The sequence below is a fragment of the Suricata suricatta genome, chromosome X, assembly GCF_006229205.1.
Source record: "Suricata suricatta isolate VVHF042 chromosome X, meerkat_22Aug2017_6uvM2_HiC, whole genome shotgun sequence".
Taxonomy (NCBI): domain Eukaryota; kingdom Metazoa; phylum Chordata; class Mammalia; order Carnivora; family Herpestidae; genus Suricata; species Suricata suricatta.
The window spans coordinates 5,776,049-5,794,874 of record NC_043717.1 but is presented as its reverse complement, the minus strand read 5'-3'; the positions used below and the strand labels follow the sequence as shown (position 1 = coordinate 5,794,874).

Sequence of the window (18,826 nt, the reverse complement as noted above, 5' to 3'; positions counted from 1 at the left end):
TTAAGCATTCAACTTTGGCTCACGGCATGATCTCACGGTTGGTGGGTTTGAGCCCAGTGTCGGGCTCTGTGCTGACAGCCGGGAGCCTGCTTCTGATTCTGTGTCTCCCCGCCTCTCTCTGCCCCTCCCTCGCTTCTGCTGTGTCTCTCTCTCTCTCAAAAAATAAACATTAAAGAAAAAAAATTTTAAATACAAAAAAGTGGCTGTAAGAAAACTTCCCATAACTAAAGGATCTCAATCAGTGGTTGTCAACTGAGGTGATTTCACCTTCCAGGGTCCATCTGCCCAAGTCCAGAGACATCTTTGCCTGTGACAACAGCAGGGAGGGGGGCGTTACGGGCACCTAGTGGGTGGAGGCCACGGGCTGCTCGGCACCACATAATACGAGATGCCCCCACGGACAAAGAGTGGCCCGGCCCCAAGTGTCAACAGTGCTGAGGCGCAGAAGCCCTGACCGTAACGAATGCACGCAGGTATGTATGTATGTATGTATGTAAGAGATTTTTAAAAGCGCTTATTTGAGAGAAAGAGAGTGAGCTCGTGCATGTGTGCAAAGTGGGGGGGCGGGGGGGACAGGGAATCCAAAGCAGGCTGTGAGCTGTCAGCCCAGAGTCTGACGCGGGGCTTGAACTCACGAACCGTGAGATCATGACCTGAGCTGAAGTCAGATGCTTAACTGACTGAGCCACCCAGGTACCCCTTTAAAGATAATTTTAAAGCCTTTAGATAACACATTATAAGGAGTCAGGCAGAAGACCTCCAGGGATTAAGACCCTCAAATCTGCCCACCTCTCTTAGGCTGACCGTATACATGCCAGAGAACCCTTTGACCAAAAGTTAATAAGGGGGTAGTTTATTATAAGATTTTATTTTGAAGTGGTCTCTCCATCCAACACGGGGTGTCAAACTTAACAACCCAAAGACCAAGATCACGATCCCATATTATATGGTGCTCAGTTCACTGACTGAGCCAGCCAGGCGCCCCTGTAAGGGGGTATTTTAGAAACAGTTTAAGACTCCCTTGAAAAGGAGTGAGGAAGAAGCCATGGACAGAGCTGTATCCGCAGTCGGAGTGCAGCGTGCCCGGTGTTCACCCCGCGGGATGACCACCCCGACGAGCCCGCCGGGGAGGCGTGGCTCACAGCACCCACCCAGGTTCGCTGAATGCCCAAGATGCAGCAATTTGGAGCTCCGGAAGAGACAACCGCTCTGCACCCTCAGATGCGTTTTCAGTATTCTGTTCCCAGAAGACTTGGAAGCTTCGTGGGGCCATCGATTTTCAAATTACTATGGGAGCTACTCGAATCCATAATACAAAAAACATCCCCATGGAAGCCAGGGCCCACAGCGAGGCTAAGACCTGCAAAATTCAATTAAAATGTCTTGGCTGTCTCTCTATTATTGACCATCCCCACCCTCTCTCTCTCTCTCTCTCTCTCTCTCTCTCTCTCACACGCGCACACACACACACACACACACACACACACAAAACTTCAGATAATAGAAGTGCAAAATGATGATTTTGGTTTATTTTTGATTCTATAATTTGGAAACATTAGAGTCACGAAAAGCTGCAAAAATAGTAGAATCCTGTGCTAGGTGTCACCCAGCCTGTCCCCAACGGTGACATCTCGTCTCGTATGAAAACCAACACGACACTTCTCGTTGACTGGTCACTAGGCTGCAAACCTTCTAGGCTGCATGTCTGTGCACACGCGTGTGCATGCACACCTCACCTATGTGCAGAATTCATTCTATGTGTCCCCAAGCACGATCACCACCAATGCAAGACGCAGTTTTCCCATCAGCACAAGAGAACTGCTCCGAACTACCCCTTTGGCCACGTCTACAGACTTGTCATTTTAAGTTTCATGAATGGAACCATCCAGAATGCTGTGTTCTGACACTGGCTTGTGTGGGCCAGCACATTTCTCTGGAGACGCGTCCAGCCTGTGGCGTGCACCCGCAGTTCGTCCCCTCTCACTGCCGAGAGGGCCACCGGGCGGGGCAGCTCCATACAGTCTGCTCTGCCCACTGTCCACCGACGCACAGCTGGGGAGATTCCGCCGTTACAAATCAAGTTGCTAGTTTCTGTTTTTAACAAACTGGATTTTGTCAGACAGCAATCCAGCTTACAAATGTGTGCCAAGTGCTTGTTCCAAACACGGTATAGTGCTATTAAAAAGCCCCTGGGGGCACCTGGGGAGCTGAGTCAGTTAAGTGTCTGACTTTTGGCTTGGGCTCAGGTCATGATCTCTCGGTCAGTGAGTTCGAGCCCTGCGTCGGAACTCTGTGCTGGCAGCACGGACCCTGCTTGGGAGTCTGTCTCTCCCTCTGTCTCTGCCCCTCCCGCACTCATACTGGCTCTGTCTCTCTTTCAAAGAATAAACTTTAAAAAAACATCTCGCACAGGGCAGTGGCATTAAGTGCGCTCACACTGCTGTGCAAACCTCACAGGAACCCACTCCAGAACTCTGCCGTTGTCCCGAACGGAAAGTCGGTCTCCATGGGACACAGTCCCTACTCTACTCTCAGCCCCTCCCCCCCACAACCGCTGTCCTACTGTGTGACTTTGTTCCAGGTGCCTCTAGTTAGCGGACTGGCGCAGCATGCATCCTGTGGCATATGTCACTCACCATCGTAGCCTTCAAGTCTATCCACACTACAGCGGGAGTCAGAACATCCCCCCTTCGGTCAGGCCGAGTCACATTCTGTAGTGTGCACGCAGCACATTTTGCTTATCTGTTCACCTGGCCATGGACCCTGGGGCTGCTTCCACAGTGATTTTCTTTTCTTTTTTTTAAAAATGTTTTGTATTTATTTTTGAGAGACGGAGAGAGTGCGAGCAGGGGAGAGTCAGAGAGAGAGGGAGACACAGAATCCCAAGCAGGCTCCAGGCTCTGAGCTGTCAGCACAGAACCCAATGTGGGGCTCGAACCCCCGAACCGTGAGATCATGACCTGAGCCAAAGCCGGACGCTTAACCGACTGAGCCACCCAGGCGCCCCGTCCACAGTGATTTTCTAAAAGAGCATGGTGGGGTGCTTGGGTGGCTCAGATGGTTAAGTGTCCGACTCATACTTTCATCTCAGGTCAGATCTCACAGTTTGTGAGTTCGAGCCCTGCACTGGGCTGTGTGCTGACAGTTCAGAGCCTGCTTGGGATTCTCTTCCTCCCTTCCTCTGTCTCAAAAACAAACATAAGAAAAGAGAACAAACCACCCTAACGGGAGGAGCTCACCTCTGCAGGAAGACGGCACACCTTCCAGGACATTCTGCAACCCCCTGCCGGATACGGCGCTCACAGCCCTTAGATGCTGAGTGGGACAGAAAGGACACTGTGAACCGCTCACTATCCTTAACCAACCAGACATTCTAACAACACTGGAATCCTGGCGCTCTCTTATCCAAACAGGCTTCTTTCCCAACCTACTCCCGGGAAGCAGCCGTGTGCACATGTGCAAGTGTTAAACGGCTCCGTAAGCTTTATGGACAGTAAAAGCTTTTCTGTGTGTCTAGAATAGAACCACCTTTAGCTTTGCACTGGGGCTCGTGGTGGAGAGAAAGTGCCACCTACGCCTTCCTCGCTCTCTTCTTCTGTCCTAACCACGCGGCCATCAGAGGGCCACACAAGGGCGCCTGCCACCTGGCCAGGGAATCTGCATCATTCATCCGGGCCTAGAAGTTCTGCGAAACGAGAGAGAAATGGTACCTGAGTTCCAGTGTAAACCTCGGAAGTCTGAGTACGTCACAGTCCCCCGCCCTCCTTGGCCGACGGGTACCCGAAACTACCTAAGGGACATGTGTGTAGATACGGAACCACACATGCATCACGTCAGTCAGAGGAAACACGCGTCATTCTACACAGCGAGTCAACACGTCTGCAGATACGGCTCTTTAGGAAAACAGAACCCATCGGAGACTCAGTCTTTCAGTTCAGGAAACTGCCAACGCTCCTCTCGGAGTCCTGCACATCCTGTCTTGTTAACGGAGACGAGAAATACGTATGATAAATCAGCCTCTCGACCACTCGTGACGGATCAGAAAACAAGTTCTGTGTATGAGGCGTTTTCCATCTTCTCTGAAACCCTTCAGGATGGAGACAGAAGTTCACCATCCTGGTGATTTGTGAGATCTATCTTTCTTTACCACCTACTGTAATGAAAAGTTCCTTTTATTGCCTGAAATGTTTACAGGGACGGCTCTGGGGACTGCACAGCCTGCTAATGGAGCCGCAGTGACAAAACCATCTGTCACCAGTGTGTTTCAGCCACAGAGCCACCACCGCCGTTGCCGAGTGGACTTGGGAAGCGTCTGCCTGTCCTCTGTGGGATGCTGAGGTCGGTCCTGACACTCGAGGTGCAGAAACACCTGAATACATACCCGGGGCATTTTGGGGTCTGCCGCACCGGGGTCTGATGCTCTCTCACTCGGCAGGTCCGGGTGAAGGTCACCGGCAGACACCGTGACCCTGTGCAGGCTCAAGAAGGCTAATTCTATGCCCAAAGAGGAAGCTTTTGTAAAACGACATCAGTATCAGCACGGACGTCTGCCGGGGCTCATGTCCTCTTACCCAGTTTGCAGGTAGCCCTGCAACTCCAGTCACATCCATCAAACCTCCGATATTTACCGAGGCTTCGCCGCCTGGGGAAACGGGAAAGGATGCGGCGGGGTCTGACAACCTTCCACCACACGCGGCAGCGCGCCCGCGGTCCCGGGCCGAGATTCTCCCCCCACAGAAACGAACACCTACGCTCACACGGCAATGCCGTACACGGATGTTTCCAGCTGCATTAGCCGTAATCGTTAAGAGCTGGGGACAAGGCAAATGCTCTTCAACGGGAGAATGGACAAGCCGACGCTACTCAGTAACACGCGTCTGGCAGCGAGAAAAATCTCAAATGCGTTCTGCTGACTCTGAAGGCCGTGCCCTGTACAATTTCAGTGATGTGAGCTGCGCATGAAGGAGCGACTGCGTGGACGGGAAAGAGAGTGCTGGCTGCCGGGGCTGCGGTGGGGGGACCAATGGTAACCAAAGGGCCCCACGGACTTTTTCAGGGTGATGGACTTTTCTCCTACCTCAATGGGACTGGTGATTACAGGATTATAAACATTTGGCCAAAGCCGTAAACCTGTACTTTAGAAAGGGCGAACCACACAGCACGAAAACTTTACCTTCATTAAACAAATAGCACAGGAGCCCCGGGGTAGCTCAGTCGGTTGAGCATCCCGCTCTTGGTTTTGGCTCCGGGCCCGTGATCTCATGGCTTGTGAGCTCAAACCCTGCATCAGGCTCTGTGCTGACAGTGCTGAGCCTGCTTGCGACTCTGTCTCTCCTTCTCTCTGCCCCGTCCTCCTCTCTGAATAAATAAAACTTCAAAACAAAACAGAAGGAACACGGGGAGCTAAGGAAGACATGGAGAAGCAGTCACATCTCACAAGCAAGCCTGAGAACAGTCTTCTCCGAGGTTGCTGAAGGAGACCATGAAAAGGCGTCTGGTCATCAAGTCCCTTGTGGGAAATCTGGCTCCAGAGCTTTCGGACAGGTCTCTTCTCCTCTCCAGAATGCACCGCAACACTGACCCAGCGTCAGGGCGCCATCTTTCCGTCCCTCCGTCCCGGAGCTGGCCCGGCGCACACAACGTAACACGGAACCTTGCTTTCTCACGACAAGTCCGCCAACCCCAGGCCTTTGGCTCCTTCGCCGTGGCCTCGGCAACTCCAGGCGGTTAACCTCCCTGGTGACGTGAAGGGCCACCTCCAGCAATGGCAGTGTCCCACTGAGCCCCTCCCCGTACCGGATCTGGGAGAAAATATTTTCTTTACGGTGTGGATTTTGGAATGGAGCCCCAGAGGCAGCACTCATGTTCACAGGGCCTCACTGTATCCACACGGAGCTGGAGTAGCCCTCGGCCTCCCACACTGGGCTCACATCCTTCCCGATTCATCCAGTACCTGGAGACGCTGCTCGCCAAAGCCGGGGCGGGCCGATCCCTTCACGGGGCTGCTCCCTCGCCTCACGCTAGCACAGACGGGGACGTGAGCGTAGGACCGGGTGGGAGAGCACCCCACCGAGCTCTGCTCACTCAACAACGGCCTGGACAGCGACAGCACGATTCACCCTCAGAGGGCCGAGGCCCCGAGGTCTTGGCCCTCAAAGCCCGGCCGCCGAAACTCAGGCTAAAGCCACCTTGGCCACCATGGTGCTGCTGCTGATGCTTCAAGTTCTGTACTGCTTAACTGAAAAGCCTTCCTTCCGGGAGCCTGGGCGGCTCGACTGATAAAGCGTCTGACTCTTGGTGTTGGCGCACATCATGATCTCCCGATAAAGCGTCTGACTCTTGGTGTTGGCGCACATCATGATCTCCCGAGTCACGGGTTCAAGCCCGGCATTGGACTTTGCACTCACACCACAGAAACGTGGTGCTTGGGCTTCTTGGTCTCCCTCTCGCTGCCTTTCCCCTGCTCACACATTCTCTCTTTCAAAAATAAACATAAAAAATGGAAAATTAGGGGTGCCTGGGTGGCTCAGTCGGTTGAGCCTCCGGCTTCGGCTCAGGTCAGATCTCACGTTCGTGGGTTCGAGACCCGCGTCGGGCTCTGTGCTGACGCTGGCTTGGAGCCTGGAGCCTGCTTCCAGTTCTGTGTCTCTTTCTCTCTCTGACCCTCCCCCTCTCATGCTTTGTCTCTCTCTGTATCAAAAATAAATAAAACATTTAAAAAAAAATGGAAAATTAATAAATAAAAGCCTTGCTTACCAACCAGCACTTCCAACTTTCAGATGACCCAGAAATCACTACCGAGAGAGGTCACCAGCCAACAGGACGTACGGAGCGCTTTTCTGGGCACAGCCCTTGCTTCAGACAACTAACGACGCTAACAAGGCATTCTCCATCTGTCCTGACGGCCGTGGGACAGTCTCTGGGGTGGAATCTACATCTTCACTTCCGGGTGAGCGTCCTCACTACCGGCAAGTGCCGGGACGATGAGATGACCTCACTTGTGCGGCTTGTGGGCAGAGAAACGAAGCAAGCCCACCGTGCAGAGTCCCTCCCAGGCCTGAAGTCCCATGACCTGGGCTCTCACAGCGAGGAAGGGCCCATCTTCAACACGCTGCCTTCCCGCCGCCGGGGAGACAACTGGGGATTCACAGCGTCCTCACCGATACAGAGGATCCAGGGACGGGCTGCAGTCGGAAACTGCCGGAGACGGGCCGGGGATGCCGGCTGCGGGCTCCCACCAAGAGCTCAGGTGGCCAGGGCCAGGAGCGACCATGGTTCTGCAACGGGTCCCTCGCTGCACCTGTGGAGGTGGGCTGGAACCTTCTGGGTCTATCCATGTGCAGTGAGGCAGAGAGCACATGGACAGAGAGCCAGCGGTCTACCTCACCGTGAAGACAGCCCTTGCCCACCTCCTCCCTCCCTCCCCTGCACCCGCCTTCTTCTGCACAAGTGTAAGGACGGGGCCCTGCTGCACGGGGCTCAGCAACAGAGAACCTCCTGGAGGCTTCTAGCGGAGACAGCTGGAGGGGGAGGCGTGGAGGCATGAGTCACCTCTGCTAACACAGGGCTTATTTTTAATGAGTTGCTGGAGGGACATGGTGGGGGGCGGGGAGGAGCAGAGAGGTCTGAAGGAGAGGCACGATCATGGGTGTTTTTTTAGTGTTTATTTGTTTTTGAGAAAGAGAGAGCATGAGCAGGGGACAGGCAGAGAGAGAGAGGGAGACAGACAATCTGAATCAGGCTCCACGATGTCCACAAAGAGCCCAACACGGGGCTCGAACCCACAAATGGTGAGATCATGACCTGAGCCGAAGTCGGATGCTTGACCGGCTGAACCACCAACCTCCAACCCTATTCTGCAGCTAGAAAGGATACAACGATAGGCTGGTCTGTGCTCTTTGCACTTGATGGGTGCTCAACAAATAGGTGCTTCATTGAAATCTGAGGACTCGAGATGAACATATAGAAGGACCCCCAAAGGAACACTCATGTGTCAGGCATTTCTTCTTCCCCTGCGTTTAACCACGTCCTCATGGGAAGACTCGGGTCAAGTCCAGGCCCTGTGGTCACGGAGCGCAAGCACAGCTTTCTCTCTCCTTTTTTAATTTATTTTTGAGAGATGGAGAGAGACAGTGTGAGCAGGGGAAGGGAAGAAAGAGAGGGAGACAGAATCTGAAGCAGGCTCCAGGCTCTGAGCTAGCTGTCAGCACAGAGCCTGACACGGAGCTCGAACCCACGAACCGTGAGATCACGACCTGAGCCAAAGCTGGACACTTAACCGACTGAGCCACCCAGGCGCCCCAAGTGGAGGATTCTGACGTTTGCAGTTGTGACATAAAATCCACACTGGTGACACTGTATCCATCCGGTCCCCAACCCCCTCCTCAGTTGTCTAGTTATGGAAGCTTTGGCCATAAACAGGAGTCGCAAGGAACACACACACAAAGGAAGTGTGGCCTTTCTGGGCCAGGGATGGTCTCCTTGTTTATGCACAGAGGCCAGTGGCGCTCATGCCCAGGGCGCCTCAGGCCCCAAGGACCAGACAACCCAGAACCCTGGCTCGGGGCTGCGCACGAGTGTTTCTCCCGCACTGTTTATCCATCTTGAGGTGCCCTTGGGATGCCATCACACGTTCTGACCGTATCTTTGTGCAGAGGGCTTTTAAAAGAAAGGCATCTCAGGGGGTCTGGGGGGGTACAGTTGGCTAAGCGTCCGACTTTGGCTCAGGTCACTCTGCCAGTTCACGGGTTCAAGCCCCACGTTGGGCTCTGTGGTGACAGCTCAGAGCCTGGAGCCTGCTTCTGATTCCGTGTCTCCCTCTCTCTGCCCCTACCCTGCTTGTGCTCTCTTTCTCTCTCTCATAAACAAACATTAAAAAAAGTAAAAAAAGAAAGAAAGGCATCTTGAATTCCGAATTCAGTGCTGGAAGCCGACAGGCGAGCGCACAGCTCTGAGCATCTCTCCGCCGTGTCGCAGGACGGCACCTGTGCTCCGGTGAGCGACGCCCCGCAGCTCCAGGGAAACAGGGAGGAGAGCCAGGCTCGTGGCTTCCTAGGTCCCCAGACCTGACGTCATCCACGGCTTATCAATTTCCTTCACACTATGCCTGGGACCAGTGACTCCAAACAATCCAATCTATATGGAGAAAGAATGTGCACTTTCCATGGGAAGTGCCAGCTGGGATCCCCAGGCACAGATATCCAGGCTGGGGTGGGGACACGGGTTTGTCCCTATGACAGCACGAGCCAGCGAACTGTTACTGTTGCCCAGGGCAACCATTTCTGGGGGGAAGGGGAGGCTCACGGGGGTATATAAGTTGTCCAACGCGCAGAGCCCGAGCCGCACGGCCTGGATGCCACACCCTCCAAGCTGACTGGGGAAGAACCAGGGCCCCGGGGCCTCAAGCTGGCTGCCCCTCACTCTTGTCTGGGCGTCTTTGGAACGCGGAGGCCTGGGAATTGACTTCCTCCTTGAAAAACCAAGTGGTGGAACATAAAGGATCGGATACGAAGAGTATAAAGCTCAAACACACGTGAAACCAACATACAGGGGCTCAATCGATCCTGCCCCAAATTCGTCCCAAGCCCCGGTCCACCTCAGAAAGTGACTTTATCTGGAAACAGGGTCACTGCAGATGTCGTTACGCTACAATGCGTTTATGCTGGAGCGCGATGGGGAGGCCCCAGATAGGACGGCTCCTTCCAGAAGGAGAGAGATTCTCGAAAGGAAGACTCGCTACAAGGAGAAACCTGGCGGATGTGGACAGAGGTGGAGGCACGCAGGGAGAGGCCGCGTGCCCAAGAGGACAGACGTGGGCGTGGCGCGTCCGGACGCCAGAGGACCAGACGGCCAGCAGCCCACCAGAGCCCGGGAGACGGGCATGAACAGGCTCCCCTGGCTTCAGAAGGAAGCACACCTGCCCCCGGCTCGGTCTGGGACGTCGGTGCTCCAGGAACGTGAGACGTGTCTCTGCCGGTGGAATCTGTCACACAGCCGAGGCAAACTAACACGTCCGGACTGCACCGCTGAGGAAGGCATCGCGGACACGGCGAGCGCAAAACCCAGGCGAGGCAGTTACCGCTGAAAAGACCCGGGGGAACGGCCCAGGGGAGTGGGACACAGGCGTCACTCGTGTCCTGGACGGGGCTGCACGTGTTTCGTGAATGTCGTTCCGCGCCTCTCACATGAAATACTTTCAAGTTCGAAAGACAATACTCATTTTAGAAATTAATTAAAAAGCTAACAACGTGATTTTAACAAGAATTCAGACTCTTGGGAATTCAAAAGGGCACCCACAGGAGGCCCACCACACTGTGGTGAGGCCCCACGGCGTGCGGCAGCTGTGACATTGTGTGACGGCGGGATCCAGGCTCCAAGGCGTCACAGGGCTCCTCAGAGGGCGGTGCCTGGCCTGCGACAAAGCCAGGCGAGACCCCGGGCCTCGGGTTCCTGTCAGCCTCCACCCCCGCTCCCGGAGGATGCCAGCTGCTACGCACAAGGTCCACAGAGGACATGTACTTGGCCAGGTCTCTGCTTGCTGTTGAGTAATGTCCTGGTCATGATCAGACGTGGTGGAGGAAACCAAACCACTCCTATGTTTTGGGAAACTGACAACAGCCCATTCTGGGGAGCGGTTTAGGGGCTCAACAGATCATTGGTCGTAAGGCTGAGAGGTTCACGCATATACACATGGTGACGACACACCGGCCCAGGAAGGTCCTCACCGTAGAGGGAGTCAAGAGCCCCTCATGGCTCCCTCTGCTGCCACATTCCTCCATGTGATCCCAACGGCTCTTGACCCCAACTCCAATCTGATCTCCTCCAGACAGAAACATCAAGGGAAGAAAGAGCACACTCCCCATCCCAACACGGGATCGGGGCAGCCCCGGAACCTTCTCTTCTTCAAGTCTCTTAATAAGAACGTGCGCTCTTTCCCTACCACCCGTTTTCAGGATCCGCGGTGGACGGTCCTGCACGTGGCACGCTGCAGGGACAGTCTCCACCGACAGCGACCCGAGCGTCTTACCTGACTCCTGGAGGTAGCGGTACACCAGGAAGTTCACCTCGTCGCTGGTTATGCTCATCTTAGCCTCCCCTCGCGGAGACGAGCTCGTTACGATGCGGGAACCGCTCTCTGCTAGACGACAGGAAAAAGCGGAGAGAGAGTTTTGAACCACTGCCGGGACTTTTGTCTGCATCTTGCTGAGACAACTAACGAAACAATACCCATGATGTTATAACCATGAAGGGCACTGGAATTCTGGGATCACATATACAGAAACACATCCAGGAGAAATGTTTCAAACATTAAAATATGAAAAAGTGTTGGTGTATTTTTTACAAGGCTGGGTGGAGGTCAGGCATACACTACACTGAGGAGGACAAATGCAGAGGCAACGGATAATGGAAACAAAACCCAAGTTTTTTTTTTAATGTTTATTTATTCTGAGACAGACCAATGAGAAAGGGCAAGAGAGAGCACATGAGCATAGGTAAGGGCAGAGACTAAGAGTGGGAGGGGAAGGAGCAAGAGAGAGAGAGAGAGAGAGAGAGAGCGAGCGAGCGAGAGAGAGTGAGCGTGAGCACACGTGACCCAAAGCAGGTTCCGTACCGTCAGCCCAGAGCCCGACTCGGGGCTCATTCTCACATCTGTGAGATCATGACCTAAACGGAAACCAAGAGTCACATGCTCAACTGACTAGGCAACCAGGTGCCCCATGAAACCCCACTTTTTATTCAATAAAAATCACGTGTGTGCTGCATCCATCACCATGCACTTGGTAATGAGCATGAATGCATTCCTGAGGCACACTTCAATGGACATGGTCAGATAAAACACTAAGTGCTTTTCCAGAGACAGAAAAGATCGCTGAGTAGACCAGAAGTCATGTCTACACCCCTAGGGCAGGTGACCACATGGACTGGATTGCACCTGATGTTCTAGAACATGATCAATCGTAATACCTTTCACTCACAGCATTTAAGTGATAAGCCAAACGATCACTGCACACGGGTGTCTGCAGCAGAGAAGGAAAACAATCACGCTGGAGGAGTGAAGTGTGCACGCCAGGTCTCGGGACACTGGAGCACGGAAGAAAAGCAAAACTCCAACTTCTGTATTTGTCACGGAACTCGCTGCATCAGTGCAGCTGAGTGAGACCCCCTGGTAGCTGGAAGGCAGGTGGAATCTTGGGGGCGGGATGGGGGTATGGGGACCACGATCCCGTGTCCAGGGCAGTCTGATGGTCTTCCCACCGATCCCAGTCAGGCATGGGAGCACACGGCGGGCCGGGGGGTCACTCACACCGCAGAGCTCTTTTACACACCAACAAACTAGAACGCGCACACCAACAGGAGCGCTCACTCCAAAAAGCTGAAGCCAAGAAACACCATGACCCCTTTAAGTGATGTCACTGACACCAAACACTTTAGCCTGTTTGGGAATAGTCTTTGGAGTCCACACTTTACATTTTCAAGCATTTTTACTGGCAACCAAACTTTTATCATTAAATGAGGATTAACTTTTTGTTTATTTACAAAAAAAGATAAAAGGGCAAAGTAGACCTTCAAGTGAGGAAGATTCACCCTACAGGCTGAGAGCCTGTCCCTGGAAGAATCCTCTGGACACACCACGAGACGCCCCCACCTCCATGAGCCCCTACCTGCATGTGGGCAGGACCTGTAACCCACCTCTACGCCATGGGATGTGTCAAAGGACATGTATGTCACTCCTCTCCTTAGGTCCTATGGCCTATGTCCTGTGGCCAGGGTGACCTGATGTCATTCCCACAATTATTATGCTACATTAGATAAGACTCTGTAGGATGGGAGGTGACACTCTCCTGCTGGTCTCGAAGACGAAGGCGGTCATCTGCCCACGGCACTGGGGGCGGCCTGCAGGAAGCTTAGCGCCTCAGTCCCACAACCACAAGGAACAGAAATTGTGCCAACAGGGGCTTAGAAGACGACCTCCTCCCTGGGAAGGGAAGCGGAAGGCAAGTGGAAACCTGGGGGCAGGGTGGGGGATGGCCAGGCTCCACACGCACCTGCAGCCCAGGCATCGGCAGCCCTGAGACCCTGAGCGGAGGTGCCAGGAAAGGGGCGCCTAGACTCAGGATAAGAAATGTGTTGTTTCCAGACACATGAAACGATGCTCGGCATCACTCACCATCAGGGAAATACAAATCCAAACTGCACCGAGATACCACCTCACGCTGGTCAGAGTCGCTAAAACGAACAAATCAAGAGACTATAGATGCTGATGAGGGTGTGGAGAGACGTGCACCCTCCTACACTGTTGGTGGCAATGTAAACTGGTGCAGCCGCTCTGGAAAACAGCGTGGAGGTTCCTCAAAAAACTATCAGTAGAACTGCCCTATGACCCAGCAATAGCACTGCTAGGGATTTACCCAAGGGATACAGAAGTACTGATGTATAGGGGCACACGTACCCCAATGTTCATAGCAGCACTTTCAACAATAGCCAAATCATGGAAAGAGCCTAAATGTCCATCACCTGATGAATGGATCAAGAAGATGTGGTAAATATACACAATGGAGTATTTATTACACGGCAATAAGAAAGAATGAAATCTGGCCATTTGTAGCAACATGGATGGACCTTGAGGGTGTCATGCTAAGCGAGATAAGTCAAGCGAAGGACAGATACCATGTTTTCACTCATAAGTGTAACAAGAGAAACCCAACAGGACTATGGGGAGGGGTAGGGGGGAAAAGAGTTAGGAAGAGGGAGGGAGGCAGATCGTGAGAGATGCCTGAATACAGAAAAACGAACCGAGGGCTGAAGTGGGAGGAGGAAAGGGGAAGAGGGGTGATGGTCACGGAAGAGGGCACCTGTGGGGATGAGCACTGGGTGTTATATGGAAATTGACTTGACAATAAAACTATATATAAAATTTAAAAAATTTTAAAATGTGTTGTTTCCAGCCGTGGCCCCTGTGGTAACGGCCAGGCAGTAATGGATAAACAACGCAACTCCCTCTTACATTATTCCAATTTTCACTGTAGTTACCAGAAATTTGCCACTCAAAAAAGGCTTATCTTGGGGTACCTGGGAGGCTCAGTTGGTTAAGTGTCCAACTTTGGCTCAGCTTGTGATCTCCTGGTTCACGAGTTCGAGCCCCACGTCGGGCTCTGTGCTGACAGCTCAGAGTCTGGAGCCTGCTTTGGGTTCCGTGTCTCCTTCTCTGTACATCCCCTGCCCCACTTGCACTCTGTCTCTCAAAAGTAAATTAAAAAGTTAAAAAAAATTTTTTAAATACTTATCTTCTTTAGTTAATTTAGTGATATTCTGTACTTTTACATATACTGAAGGGAAAACATGACAGTCCCAATATAGACATGTCCTGAGATTTGTATGAATTCCAGGAAATTCACTCATAAGACCCCTTTAGGAACATATTAGGGAGTAAATAAAAAGCTATGAGATCAGAGCATAACCAAATGAGAAAAACATTACTGAGGGGAGAGAATGTAAGCGATAACAAAATCGTGCACCGCAGAACAGTAACACTGAACGGACTTCTGCAGACACTGAGCGGGGCAGTAATGCTGAGCCCATTACAATGACGAACTCACTCTGTGCGGAGTGGCTGGGCCGCTGGCAGGTGTTTAGGTCATGAGGGTGGGGCCCTCACAAATGGGATTAGCGCCCTTATATATTGGAGACCCCCCAGGGAGCTCCCACCCTTGTGCCACGGGAGGACATGGGAGGACGAGCAGACGTCCATCTAGGACGTCACCCGATCCCAAACCTGCCAGTGCCTGGGTCTCAGCCTTCCAGCCCCCGGAGCTGCAAGAAGCCAACGTCATGTTTACACTGCCCCGTCTGGTGTATGTTCTGACGGCGGACTGAAAGGACTCGGGCACCAGCCCTAGGCATGCCCTCGTTTACTCTGTCATGTTGGGTGCTTAGAAATAAGTAAAATCTGGGGCATCTGGGTAGCTTGGATAAGGGTCCAAGTCTTGACTTCGGCTCAGGTCATGATTCCACAGTTGTGAGGTCCTGAACCGTGTATCGGGGATCCACGTCCAGCATGGAGCTCTGTCTCTTCTCTCTCTCTCTGTCCCTCCCACCCCCAGCCCCCGAAAAGAAGCAAAATCTAATCATCCGGCTCTCAGCATTAGAACTGTAGATGTTTGGGCCAGATGATTCTGTTATGGAGCTGTGCTGTGCACTGTGGGGTGCTAAGCAGCATCTCTGGGCCTCCACCCGCTAGATGCCAGCAGAGTCTCCCTGCCCCCAACGGTTCTGATGATCAAAAACATCTCCAGGCTTTGCCAAATGGTCCAAACTGCAAAACTGCCGCTGGGTGAGCACAGCTCTGTGCAATAAAAGCCAGCAGGCCGTGTTTGCAGCGAAAACACACGGACAAAGTCCTACGCGGCATGCACAGCTAGCTCCCAGGTGTCACTTAATGAGGCAGCCGAGCCACAACTGATGGCCGAAAATGCAGGAGAGGAGCTGGCCTTTTTCACGCAGGCTGCGTCAGATCTTCCCACTGGACTGCCAGGATTTTCATCAGAAAACGAAACACAGAGCTCTTCTTTTGGCAGCCAGATCATTTTGGTGAGTACAGAGAAGGGTTTTGGTGCAGGGAGACAACGTGCTTGCCAGACGCTGGCTCTCATTCCCGCCCCCACGCATCCGTGATAAATGCGGGCGTCTGCTCCTGCGTTCCTGCAGAGCTGGGGTACACGGGAATACGACGTCCCCAACACACAGAGCTCGAAGGCGACTTTTCTTAGTCTGTGCCTGTTTCTTTATGTACCATCCTTCTCTTCCAACCAGGAAAACTTCTGCTTATGCTCTGGCTCTCAGCTTTCCGATCACGGATGCAATTTTTCTCTCTAAATTTCTACGTTAGGAAGGATAAGGTCTTCCCAACCCAGTGTTAACTTTTTAATGGCTTTTTGATTTGTAAGCAGCAGAAAAAAGACAACGGACACCAGCTGCGGCCTGCAAGAGAACCAGGTGACACGTCACTTGGCCAACAAGACTTGTCATATGTCCCCGTACAGCTCTACCTCAGCCACATAGTTTCGTTTTGTTTTTTTGTTTGTTTGTTTGTTTTATTTAACGTTTATTTTTGAGACAGAGAGAGACAGAGCACGAGTGGGGAGGGGGCAGAGAGAGAGGGAGACACAGAATCCGCAACAGGCTGCAGGCTCTGAGCTGTCAGCACAGAACCCAACGTGGGGCTTGAACCCACAAACCGCGAGATCATGACCTGAGCTGAAGTTGGACGTTTAACTGACGAGTCACCCAGGTGCCCCAGTTTTTTATTTTGTTTTTAAACTAGTTATTCGATCACCCCGACACACAACCGAATACTTGACTAGCTCTTAAATGACTATTTATTTTGGGGCACCTGGGTGGCTCTGTCAGTTGGGCAGCCAACTCATGGTTTTGGCTCAGGTCATGATCACACGGTTTGTGAGCTTGAGCCCTGTGTTGGGCTCTGTTCGGAAGGCGTGGAGCCTGCTTGGAATTCCCTCTGTCCCTCCCTTGCTCACATGCGTGCTCTTTGTCTCTCTTTCAAAAAATATATATATAAAAAGTTAAATGTTTCTTTTTAAACTTAATTTCAAAAAAAGGATTTGCAGTAACCAGTACAGTGTACATATATATTCTGAGACTACTCAATACAACCATGAGAACATTCTGTGAACTGACCATACACCTAGCAGCAATATTCAACCAACTCTGACTCATCGATGAGGTTTGATTCCAGTGAAATCACGAGAAACCAACAACTAACTGGGTGGCTAGCTGGCATCCGTCTAAGCCATGAACTTGAAGGCAGTGGTGGTTGTTTTGAGGGGTTTTTTTGACTCCAAGGAGTGAAATGGCTGGGGTTCACTTGCCAAAGGTCAAGTTCGCCGGCTCTCAACACAGGGATGCATTTCCAACACGTTTCTTTTTTTTTTTCTATTTTTAAAATAAGTTTATTTACTTTTGAGTGACAGTGTGTGTGAGCTGGGGAGGGGCAGAAAGAGAGACACAGAATTAAAGTGCCTAATAATTGTCTCAGTTGCTTCTTTGATGCTTTTTTCAACCCCAGAGATTATTTTTATGACAAGTTTTGAAAATTCTTGATCCGGTATGTTGTCTAGATCTGCCTTGAGCAGTTCTGTGGCTGTGACTTCCTCCTGGAGGTTCTTCAGGGGAGAGTTCCTTCGTTTTGTCATTTTTGCTAGTTTTCTGGAGAGACACAGAATCCTAAGCAGGCGCCAGGATCTCAGCTGTCAGCACAGAGCCTGACATGGGGCTTGAACCCATGAACCACAGGATCATGACCTGAGCCAAAATCGGACGCTCAACCAACTGGGCCACCCAGGCGGCCCCCCCCAACACAACACTTCTGATTTCAGTGTCAGCGAGGACATTCTGCCTTTACCGTCACCTGCCTGTCTGGGTGGCATTTTCTGAGGCCGTCCAGAAGTGAAGACGAAAGGAAGGCGTTTTTCTTTTTCCTTAGGAAACCCGATCATCAGTAATCGCTTTGGCACTAGGAGTTTTGATGGTGGTGATCCCGTTTCTCAAGTCCCCCGGTCCTGCCTTTGCTTACCGACGAAACCGCTCTTACTGATAGAAGAGAAAACCGAGGCTGTGAACTCCTGAACGTGAGGGAGCGCTCTACCTTTGCACAATTTCTACTCAAGGATGGACAACCTTGGCGCTCTATATCAGACAAGAAAAGTGCAATTGACATGAACGGTTCAGCTTTATTTCTTGCTCTTCTGTTTTTAATGTGGCAGAATATACATCAGGTGTAACTGACTCTCATGACCCCTTGGACGTACAATCCCCTATCACTGAGTACAGTCACACCCCTACCGCCCACCTCCAGAACCTGCTCACAGTCCCTATGAACACTGACTCCCCACTTCCCTCTGGGTCCCTGGCACCCACTCTTCTATCTACTTTTTGTCTCTGTGAACTGGGCTCCTCCAGGGAACTCATACAGCTGCTTTGTAACATGTACATTTCATGTCAAGAACGTGGAACCATCGAAAACTACCAGTAGTTTCACTGTAAGGGGAAGAAACAGCACCCCGAGGCCACGGGACATTTCTTGCGTATCCTCACGCCCCGTCGCAGGTGCTGTCCAGAAGGTCAAACACGTGGGGACCCTGCACAGCGGGTCAGCGAGCATGCCCCTTGGGGAGGTCGTGGGCTCTGCACCCACCAGGCCGATTCGGCGCGGCCCGCACAGGCCAGTCCCTGTTCTGAAGGCCTTTCTGGCCCCTCGCTACCTCCGCCGAAACAACCCCTCGGGCAGGAATGAGACCGGCTCCTCCGTCAGAGACTCACGAATCTGAAGTGAGAACACAGGTGACAACACGGGGAGACGGAGCTCTGCACGGGCGTCGTAGGAGGGATCCGAGTCACACGTCAGCCGTCGCGTGCTGCTTCCCACAAGCTCCCTGGAGAAGGACAGGTCCGCGGAGACCTGGAGCCTTCGCACGGAAAAGCAGCCGCTCACGTCCCACAAGCGTGATTGGATCCTGGGCCCGAACTTGCCGGAATCCTGCCGCAAATAACGCACGCGAATGCCCTGGCCGGCATCTTCTGTGCGCCAGGAAATGAGGGAAGAGGAGGTGACAGAAAAGTACTGAGTGTCAACCGTGTTCAAGGTACGTGTTGGTAAATTCTAGGGAGTAAACAAATTCACACCCACCCACTCCTTTGCCTGTAAGCTTTTTAGTAAGACGGGCTCTAACGGTGTTCCGGACGGCCTCCAGCTTCTGATGAGGGACGCCCCGGGAGAGGGGAGAAAAGCAGTACAGGAGGGGGGGGGGGG

At 52.5% G+C, this 18,826-nt stretch overlaps 1 protein-coding gene across 5 annotated transcripts in view; it reads right to left on the bottom strand.

The window, feature by feature from the left end:
• TBL1X (transducin beta like 1 X-linked) overlaps nt 1-18,826 on the bottom strand; it is a 137,411-nt gene that overhangs the window by 41,335 nt on the left and 77,250 nt on the right. For 2 of the 5 annotated variants that reach the window (XM_029929588.1, XM_029929592.1), the window contains one exon: nt 11,027-11,137. In XM_029929588.1, coding sequence (XP_029785448.1) covers nt 11,027-11,084 — 58 coding nt within the window. In that variant the 5' untranslated portion in view covers nt 11,085-11,137. Of the gene's footprint in view, nt 1-11,026; nt 11,138-14,070; nt 14,107-18,826 lie in introns of those variants that run through there. The other 3 variants (XM_029929589.1, XM_029929593.1, XM_029929591.1) reach the window with 2 other exon arrangements.